The sequence below is a fragment of the Vigna unguiculata genome, chromosome 11, assembly GCF_037176805.1.
Source record: "Vigna unguiculata cultivar grain cowpea cultivar isolate G323 ecotype 2 chromosome 11, ASM3717680v1, whole genome shotgun sequence".
Lineage (NCBI taxonomy): Eukaryota > Viridiplantae > Streptophyta > Magnoliopsida > Fabales > Fabaceae > Vigna > Vigna unguiculata.
Window position 1 is genome coordinate 41,743,111 of NC_140802.1, and position 10,820 is coordinate 41,753,930.

The following is a 10,820-nucleotide window of genomic DNA, read 5'->3' on the forward strand; positions in this document are numbered from 1 at the left end:
CTGGTCCGAAGAAGATTAATGGGCCCAATAATTGCAGTTTGCAATTTTTCCTGCCTCGAGTGTTTTTTATTTATTCAAAACCTAAAAAAATGAGGGGGCAAACTATTAAAAACAATTCATAAAAAAGCTAGTATGTACGTTTAAGAGGAGCAATTACTATTTATTTTTATATATAAATTGCACTATTTGTAATCAATTTGGATAAGAATAACTTGAACAATGACGTTTCCCCTAGCTAGATTTTAATATAATTTATATGATCAAGCCTAAAAGTGTTTTTAGAAAATAATTAAACTCAAAATTACTTATTAATCTTCAGTAATCTTTTGTCAATTAATTGATCTATATATATTTGGTGGTAATTATTAACGGGTGTTTGAATTACATGTTCTATTTTTATAATATATTATTTATTTTAATTAACGATGCAATATTATTTGTTCTAATTGATTATTTTTTTCTTCCATAAAACAATTTTGTATTTTCAGCAACCAGAATTGGCGAAGTATCATAAATAAAAATGTCATTGCTTATTTCATCATGAACATTTAAAAGCGTCCTTAGTTAAGTTTTAATATTATGAGGCATATTTTAAAATTTTCAAATGATTAAAAGAAAGTTAAAATCGAGTTATGATTCTCACAATAAAACATTTCCATGAGAATACGAGAGAACATATACTTCATGGAATGTATTATATATCCAAGACTATTATAAAAAAAATGATATTCCGGTAAAGATTTAAAAAATTATTTTATTTTTTACAAGTGTAAAAATTTTCAAAGTGTAAAAAAATATGAAGGTAAAAATGTAAAACATAAAATGATTTGAGTATTTAGGTGAAGTAATTTGATGTATATATTGAAATAATTATTATAACATGTATATATAAGTTGTAATTAACTTTATTTACTAATTTGGTCTTAAATTGGAAATGACAAGATTGGACCATTTTAAAAAATAGATACTAAATTGAACAAAAAATTTTAAATAGAAAACTAAATTTAAACAAGTTTTACTACTATCACGTCACATGTCATGACTGTAAACTACCACATGACACGACAGTAACTTGACACGTGACAGATTATAAATTTTTAGAAAAAATAAATAAAAATAAAAAAATTCACAGACTTAAAACAGATGTCTTGTACTAATTGGAACATGATGCTAACTCTAACCTAAGAGATGACCAAATTGAACCCTTCTAATTAATTAGGACACTAAATTAAAAAAAAATTATGGAAAACAAGTTCAACTAAAAAAAAGGCGTAGAACCAAATAAGTAACTATACCTGATTTTAAATAAAAACTGTTTGGAAAACTAAATTTATAAGAAAAAGTATATTTTTGGTTTCTTTATTTTGGTTTTGTCAAACTCGTTTTGTCTATGTAGCTTTAAATGATTAAATTACTTGTTCAAATTATAAAAAACATGAAATTTTATTTTGTTTTTATCATCATAATGTTTTAAAAAGAAGTAAATCCATTATTTTTTTTTAGAAAAAATGAGAACTATTTCATCAATTTGAAACTACAGACACTAAAATCAAAAGTAACATAAAAGTACATCGAATAACTTTTTTTCCAAAATTATTATTCATATTAATAATAATTATCATAAAAATTATATCATTATTAATTTCTGTTTGATTAACCACTTAACAACCGTTGAACTCGCAAACAGATACAAAAACGTTAGTATTCAAATTGATATTCTAGAAAACACGGTTTTGATTTGTTTAAGCACAATATTAATTAAATATTAAATATGGTTAGACAAAATCACTTGTACATGGAAGTAATACGTAGATATTTTTTCTCGACTCAAATATAACAAGTATTACTTGGAATCATTTTATAATTAAATTTTAATAAATATGATGAAAGATAATTCATGACTTTAATATTTTTCTTCTAAAAATATTAATAGGAAATGATAAAAAGACTATATAAGGTATTCTAAAAAACTATGATTTCAATAAAAAAAACATATTAAAAGTGGTCATAAATAATCTTTTATTATTAACGGAAATATAAAATATTTGTTTCTCCGACATGTTATCCTTTCCTGTTAGTAATATAATATGTATGTTATTTATTTTTTTAATAAAACTTGTGCAAAATAATATTATCAATACAAATAAAATATATAAATATTTCTCAATTGTCCTTATCTTTTAACTGATTTTATATTATTTTTTTAAAATGTACACTGCAAGACATAACTTATTCATCTTCTAGGACAACGAGTTACTTCTAAGACAGTTTAGTGAATTTGATTACTTGCAAACTAAAAAATGAATAATCGTAATTCTAATATTTATTAAAAATAAAAATATATTAAATGTGCATATTATATATTGTTTTAAAATGAAAAAAAAAAGAAAAAATGCAGCATTTTCAACTAACATTCTTAACTCTGGAGTGAGGGTTGTCAAACAAAGCTTAGAAAAAAAGTAAATAAATAAATAAACAAACGGACTTTGGAGTCCATACTCAGCAAAACCAAACGCTGTCTCTGACTGTGTCTCGATGGCAGCGTCGCGAATCGTAGCCCACCCTCCGCTCTATCTCCACCGCCAATGTTCGCCGTCAGGCGCCGTGCCGTTCGTCAACCTTAAGTTTCACGCAAAACGGTACCGTAACCTCAGCATTCGCGCTTCTCTTCACGAGGGAAAGCAGAAGAAGAACGATCTCGCTGATAAACCTCACTCAGTCGAATTGCGAACCAGCCCCAACGACGTCGTTTCCCGCGATCCGCTCGTTCTTCCGCGTACCTATTTACATCCTATTCCATGCTTTTTCCTTTTCTTTTTTTCTATCTTTCTGGTAGCTATTACTATTGACGATTTTCGCGATTCAATTTTCAGGACCTTTATCTGCTTCAGTTTCTGACGGTTCTGGCCTTCGTGTTGCATATCAGGTGTTTGCTTGCTTGTCACATTGCATGATTATTAGTGGAATCGTTTTTTCTTGTTGTCTGTGTACACTAACTAGCAATTCTTACATAATTCACTGTATACAAGCACAATCATCAAAATAGTGATAAAATAGACCGTGGATCTTGTTTTAAAACAATTAATTGACATTACTTTCTTGAGGTTTATTACTAGGTGTGGCTGTGCTCATGCATGAACTACTTTATACTCTCATTTGATTCTTTTTTTTTCTTTTATTTATCAATTGTATGAGTGACTGAGCTAATTGTATATAGAGTTTATAGATTGTTTTTCAGTATATTATCGTTGGAGAGTCGACAATCGTACTGTAGATGGTAATTTATGTTGAATGAGGGTGTAAATCGGTGTTTTGCAATTGAAGTTTAACACCCATTGTTTATGATTTCATATAGCTAAATACTGCATTTTCAGGGGGTTCATGGTGCGTACAGTGAATCAGCAGCACACAAGGCCTACCCAAATTGTGAAGCTGTGCCGTGTGAACAATTTGAAACCGCTTTTGATGTAAAGTATTGTTACCCTTTCTTCTTGATCTGTTATCTCTTTTTTATGTTTCTTTATTGGTTTCCCCTGTTTTTCTTCATGGAATTCATCTTAATCTGTATAGTTTTTGTCCAGAGAACTTTATCTCTTATTTTTTCATTACTGCCCGAACACCTTAAATTCAAAATCAAACATTCCAGTTCTTAGCTCTTAGTCTTAGATTCTTGTTGTTTTTTTTCTTATTGTGGTAACCTTTTTGTATACACATTTTCCAAGAGGTGTAATCTCATTGTTTCTCTCATTTTTGGTTTTCTGTTTTAGGCTGTTGAAAGGTGGATTGTGGACAGAGCAGTTTTGCCAATTGAGAATTCTTTAGGAGGGAGTATCCACAGAAATTATGACCTTTTACTTCGGCATAGTTTACATATAGTAGGAGAAGTGAAATATGCTGTTCGTCACTGTTTGATGGCAAACCATGGTGTTAAACTTGAGGATTTGAACCGGGTTCTAAGTCATCCACAGGTGTGATTCTAACGTTTTAAGTCTTACCTTCTCCCAGTGACAAACATGTCCCAGATTGACACTTTTTTTCAGGCTCTTGCTCAATGTGAGAACACACTGACAAAATTAGGATTGGTACGAGAAGCAGTTGATGATACAGCTGGTGCCGCTAAGGTAAGTGTAGAACTATTGAAAGATGTTGAAAGACAAAAAAATACATTCAAGGGACCTCGAAACCACGAGTCTGAACTACTACTCCAGATTGATATCAATGGCAATAAATACAAATAATTTAAGGATTTGCTCTTATATTCTTGATATGATATTCACATTGTATCATGTAATTAAAATTACTGTTACATTGAATTTCTCTCTATTATTTTCACATTGTATCATGTAATTAAACATTTGTTTATTTAATTTGTGATGTTAAGTCTTTTTTTAATTTGAGCTGCATACAAAATTAAAATAGTAGCCCTACAAAATATTGAAAATACAATAAATAATTAATTGTGTCTATAAGACTGAAATAAATAATAATAGTTAAAATGATCTTAAAAATAATAAGGAAGTGTATTAAGATGCAAGAGAGTACGGGAAGAAAATTAATTAAGCTAAAAAATGGAAGCTTGCTGGGTAGCTTATAAGAAACTCTTAAAATAAGCTAATTTGAGCCTTGAGGATTTCCCAACACTTAGTCGGTCAAACTAGTCTATAATCTAGTAGCTAGCTTATTCGTCTTAACAAACGCACCCTAAGAGATCAATTAGGATGCTCTACCGATAAAAAAATTGATATATAAGATATTTATCATATGTTGTAATAAAAGATAGGTAGCTGACATAATTTCTGGTGTTTCTGTTGAGCAATGGTTTTTATTAAATTTTTGTACTGCAAAGAATTTGGCATCATTAGAACAATTCCCACTTTTTCTAGGAAACATGCTTCTTTCCTTTATATTTGAGAGCATTTTGTATATTTAGACCCTATCCAAACATGTAGAACCTTTTCTCCCAAGATTTCACTGAAAAACGACTTGTTAAGATCCTTAATAAGTGATACTGTGGTGTGATATTCTTAGGTTATTGTGTAAGGGACCACCATAAAATTAAAAAAGAGAAGTAAAATAAAATCTTTTTGCATTGTTTTGGAAACTAAGGATAAGAATGATTTAAAATCACGTAAAAAAAAAACCAGTTAAACTTTATTTTGTCTGAAGATGTTTTGTTTTAAATTTGCATTTAAAACTAAAAACCAAAAACTTGCAACCATCCCAAACAGAGGCCTTAGTTATAAGTAGGTCCATCCTTGGTCAAATTCTAATCTGCTGAGAATTTTGGCATATTCTTGTCATCTTCTGACGACATGATTAGATGTTGTACCTTGGGGTATTCGATTGAGATTCAATTTGTATTGCTACTGCCGACTTGTTTTTTAGTATCACTTATACTATTGTTACAAATTGTAGCAAGTTGCCTTGCTCGGACTACAAGATGCCGGAGCAGTCGCTAGTTATTCTGCTGCAAAGATCTATGGCTTGAATATACTTGCTGAAGACATTCAGGTCTGGGTTGATGGCATCAGTTTGACCTGTTATTGGAAGTTTCGGTTCGCAGTAGATTTCATTGCTAATAGGTTTGCATTTGCAGGATGATAGTGATAATGTCACTCGATTTTTAATGTTAGCGCGAGAACCTATAATTCCAGGCACTGATAGGCCATTTAAGGTACTCAGAATAAATAGAAGAAATTATTGAATAGAAAACATCATATTTCTCCGGATTCCTACATTGATTGGTTTTTATGCTTACTAATCAATATTAAATATTGCTATTGATTTGTCAGACAAGCATAGTTTTTTCTTTAGAAGAAGGTCCTGGGGTTCTTTTCAAGGCTCTTGCTGTTTTTGCATTGCGTCAGGTTAACCTTACAAAGGTTTGTTGTCTCTCTTGGCATCACCTGTTATATCTTTTGAGGAGGTTAGCAAGCATGCTTTTTAAGCCTTTCTAGTTATATAATTCATTTGTTTTTTGAACAGATTGAAAGCCGTCCTCTGCGAAACCAACCTCTGCGAGCAGCAGATGATAGCAGCAATTCCAAGTATATTTGCTGAAAGTCATAGCTATCTTTTTCTAAACTCTAACACATTCATCATTTAAACTAATTAATTAAAAACTTAAAATCATTATTAGTGTTGTCTTAAAGAAAAAGGTGTATTGCTAGTGATTGTTATGACCGTAGTTCTTATCTTGTACAGGTACTTTGATTATCTTTTTTATGTTGATTTTGAAGAATCAATGGCTAATCAGAATGCACAAAATGCCCTAAGGCATCTAAAGGTTGGTTTTAATTTAACCCTTTAAAGCACATTGAAAGTTTTACTGGTGAGTACATATTCTAAAACCGATACACATAACAGGAGTTTGCTACATTCTTGCGAGTGCTAGGGAGCTATCCAGTGGACACTAGCTCGACGTGAATAATTTCCAAAAGAGGTGAGGGTCATGTATGGTCATGTATCGGAACAATTTTGAGATTAGATTAGTTTACCGAATGTAAATAACCTCCAATTTTGAAACTTTTGGTATACCTTATCTTTTATTGCAAACTGGGCGGACATTGCTCCGAACAACTAATCTTGTAGTTAAAGATGTCATGCATCCTCCGTCTTGCCAGAAAAAGAGAAGATATCCTATGTAAAAATTATATTTTTTTTCTGATAGATGTTTCTCATTGTTAAAATTGAATGAGTAACATGTTGCCAATAGATTACTGCTTTTGTTGGGAATAAAATCTGGATATTTTTTATTGGGTTTAGCATGTTTGTGGACTCAAATGTATAGTTTATGATGGGCATTTTATTCTGTACCTTTCATTAAATTAATTTTGTACGCTTTTGGTGATGCAGGAATGCAGAATAGGATTGCTTTTGCGTGCGACGTGGTACTTCCAGTGGTTAAATCATGTTGATGGATATACAGAGTTTAGATTGCTTCATACAGAACAGGAAATTGTATCAAATGTAAAAGCTTCTTAACATTTTGACGGGCTTCCCCTACCCTGCCCGCTATCTATGTTTTCAGATCTAGCTACAATGAATAGCCATGTCTTTTTTTTTTTTATTATTATTACGTTTTAAATGTTAGTTAAAATATTTTTTTTCTTTACCAATTGTCCCACTCTGAAATGTTTGCATATGTTCTGCCCCTCTGTGTACAAAGGTACTCTTCACTAATCAAATTTAAAATTCGGTTTGATTGCTTTTCTTTATCAGATATAACTCATTATCATAATTTGATAAATAATTAATGAGGATCAATAACTAATATTACTAATATTGAATGGTATATCAATACTCGTCAGAGACATATGACTGTAGGTTATAAGAATAAATAACATTTTTCATGTTGAAAAATATTGTAAATAAGACTTACAAATGATATGATCTCACTAATGTTGAATGTTAAATAATCAATATTGTGAATAAGACTTAAAAATGATATGATCTCACTAACGATGAATGTTAAATAATCGGACATAATCGGACATCACTGTTCCTATGCATTGCTTCAAATGGGTCAAATAGACCCAACAGTGTTGAAATTTTTAAGTTCAAATATGTGGTTCATACTTCTCATAAATGAAGATATAGAAAAGCTCAAACTTAACTTTAAGACTCCAAATACAAAATAAGACAGATTTTAAGCTGGAACATGCTATTCTCAATGTCTTGCCATTAGATCTCTGATCAAGGCCAGGATCTCACCTCGCATGCTGGCAACCGCAGAAGAAGTAACCTGTTCCTTCACATCAGAAAACCACAAATCATTCATATCGGCATTCTTATGATTTGCATGCCAGTTGCATATTGTTCTTGCTGCGGCTGTCACATATAAACCACAGTCATAGCCATTATCTTGCATGGGTGAATTAGTGCATTCCTGAAAGCTAGCCTCAGAAGCTGATCCAGAGGATCCCATGTATCCAGCAACAGCTTTATAGAGTTTCTTGGCAGGTGCTGCATTCATACCTCTGCAACTATCATGGTGAACAAACACATTAGCATTGCGGCAATATGCAACTAAGCTCCAATGAGAACCACCTTCAGCTCTGTCAACATCATCATTGTCATTGATGGGGAACATAACCAGTGCCTTATCAGACAAATGCAGGGGTTCTATGAAATCACCAAGAGACTCAACCACAGGACATTGCATTATCCAAAATGCAATGGATGGTGGAACCAGCAGTATATCCTCAGAGGAATGGCTTGAACAAAGATAACTGAAATAAAACTCAATAATCCTATCATTCAAATAATATGGACCACTAAGGATTTCAAGATCTGATTGTCTAAGCACCACATCATTGTAGCCGAGAATCTTCTCATCTGCTCGTGATTTCTTCATCCTAGTAAGAAGGCTAGCATGGTGAAAACAAATTAGGACAAATCTAAACCAAATTATCACCTACAATCTCCAAAGGAAAAGAAAAGGGAAAGGCACATAGAGCTAGCAATTGTGCTATTTTATGTTCTAATAGCTAAAGTACAACATGCAATACCTTAAAAGTGTGAGAAAAATAAACAAACAATCTATTATTGCTTGGGGTTCTTCTACACATCCGCAAAGACATTACAGTTCTCAATATGTTATTTAGTATAAATCCAAATTGTCAAATTTTTGTTTAAGTTGGAAGATGTTTCTCCAGACATCAGAATTTCTGATGGTAAAACTAAATTACCTTCAATCATCAACAGCAGAAAAAAAAAAAAATATCAAGAACAACTTCATAAGAGAAATAATTCAAATCAAATAGATGTGTTTAGGTTTAAACTTTCATTCCACAGGGATTTGGTGGAATGAATAATGGTTGCAACCGTCTATACATCGATTGGGTCAAGAGATGAGTAATCTTGTTTCTACCTATTAAAACTTATGTTAATTTATTTTCATCAGAAATGATCTCCGGAGAAAGAAGTTTGGGGGCAAACTATTAAACTCCAACTTCAAATAATGAAAAAAAAAAAAAAAACCTTGTTTGTTTTGTTATATATCAAACCTAATCTTGCAGTATCTTGGAATTTAAATTGGAACACATTGGAATATATGTGAAAATAATGAAAAGAAAGAGAAAATGCAAGAATCAATCAAAGCTATACCAGATAATGACGCACAGTTACAGAGATTGCGCAAGTAGAGGTGAACAATTGCGATGCCACTGCGTCAGAGAAAATTGAAGATGAAAGTACTATTTATAGCATGTGATGTGTCAAACAGTGCTGCTTTTGACATGAAAGGTTAATTTTCTTCTTCATTCTCTTTACATTCATGGTTGCAAGATTTTAACATGAACCAAGATTTATAAAATAAAATTTTATAAATTAGAAATTAATATTTGCAACTTAAAAACTTAAATGATAAAATTTATTAAATATAAGTTTATTTTAGTTATATATATTTAAATTATGGTAAAGATGAAAAGCACTACTTGTATTCTATACTTACACTGTTTAAGAAAAATAACAACAGACTCATTTCTCTACCATTTATATAATTTTCTACCCATTTGTACTTCTTTTTTCTGTCTATTTTTCCTTGTTTTTCATCTTTTTTTCTAACTAATTTTCATATATTTTCTATTTATTTTTACCCTTTAGTTTTTTAAACTAATTTTATTTTTTTCTATAAATTTTCTTACTCATTTGTCTTTATTCCTCCAAATATTTTTTTTTTTAATTTCTTTTGTATTTGCTCAATTTCTTTCACAATCATTAACTTGATCTTTCAATAGTTAATTTAAATGAATTTTATAAATCACTTTTTGTTTATTTAGTTAGTATGTATAATTTTTTTTAAAATGTTTTAGAATTTTAAGTTATATTTAAACATGATGCTTGATGATTATCACGAAATTCATGGTCTCACACTTCTTTGAATCTTATGCAATGAACAAACTCAAACTCTTAACAACTATGAAACCCATATTTAAGATTAAGTGAAAGCTCAAAATTCAATACAAGACTTAAAAAATCTATGACAACAATAAAAATTAAATTGACCTAGGAACTTCATAAAAGATGATAATTAATATATATAATAAAAATGCAGGGGTTTAACATATGAAGGTTAATGGGAGGAAGATGCTGCTCAATGTATTGTTTGTTCGGAATAGAAGAGAAGGACCAATTGTTAGACTTTGAATAAAATATCCACAAATTTGATTATCATTTGAGATGAGAGAAATGTTTTAAGATTCTTTCCTCAATTGTTTTAATTTTATCAAGAATTTTCTATTTGTTGTGATAATTCTTAAAGGTTATAAAACTTTGCTGTTTGTTTGTGATGCCTATTTTTATGTCTTTTTCAATCTAATGGTAATTTTGTATGTCAAAATTTTCATTTTTCAATTCTACAAGTTTTAGACTTCATAATTGATAACATCATTATCTAAATTTCATATATGTTCATATAATTTCATTATAAATTACATCCACATTTTGATTAGGTTCAAAATTCATTGAAACTAAAAATAATATTCATCATTAATACGTCTTTCATTTCGATGTTTGAGTAACTTCACTTATAATCTCTATTGCTAGAGTTTCAAGTTATCATTTGATTTAAACATCACACAATTTTTGAATAAAATTATGCATATATTAAATACTCACAGCTTAAACTACAATAATTACAAAAAAAAAAAAAACTATTTTTACTTACACCATCACAAACTTTCATAAATTTCACATATATTAACAAACATAAATTCTTAATAATCACATGTCAATACTGTAATCTAATTCATCATACATATGATGTACTAATGCAACTAATATGTTTTTTCCACATCTAAATAACTTTTACCTAAAAG

At 30.1% G+C, this 10,820-nt stretch overlaps 2 protein-coding genes across 3 annotated transcripts; one reads left to right on the plus strand and one right to left on the minus strand.

Annotated features, from left to right (window-relative positions):
- Window positions 1-2,458: 2,458 nt before the first annotated feature.
- On the plus strand, window positions 2,459-7,114 carry LOC114168400 (arogenate dehydratase/prephenate dehydratase 2, chloroplastic-like). The gene is made up of 12 exons (XM_028053194.2): window positions 2,459-2,776; window positions 2,874-2,926; window positions 3,375-3,467; window positions 3,768-3,968; window positions 4,041-4,121; window positions 5,416-5,511; window positions 5,597-5,674; window positions 5,793-5,882; window positions 5,986-6,047; window positions 6,205-6,286; window positions 6,367-6,442; window positions 6,856-7,114. The coding sequence occupies exons 1-11, from the start codon at window positions 2,536-2,538 to the stop codon at window positions 6,424-6,426; spliced, it is 1,137 nt and encodes a 378-aa protein (XP_027908995.2). The 5' UTR covers window positions 2,459-2,535; the 3' UTR covers window positions 6,427-6,442; window positions 6,856-7,114.
- Window positions 7,115-7,485: 371 nt separating this feature from the next.
- LOC114168687 (Cysteine proteinases superfamily protein) lies at window positions 7,486-9,265 on the minus strand. 2 transcript variants are annotated; one of them, XM_028053593.2, is made up of 2 exons: window positions 9,109-9,265; window positions 7,486-8,369 (listed from the first exon to the last, which is right to left on the minus strand). In XM_028053593.2, exon 2 carries the CDS (start codon window positions 8,354-8,356, stop codon window positions 7,670-7,672), a length of 687 nt encoding a protein of 228 aa, XP_027909394.2. In that variant the 5' UTR covers window positions 8,357-8,369; window positions 9,109-9,265; the 3' UTR covers window positions 7,486-7,669. The 2 variants fall into 2 exon arrangements, with proteins under 2 accessions (XP_027909394.2, XP_027909395.2); XM_028053594.2 differs by having other exon boundaries at window positions 7,486-8,357; window positions 9,109-9,242.
- Window positions 9,266-10,820: the final 1,555 nt, after the last annotated feature.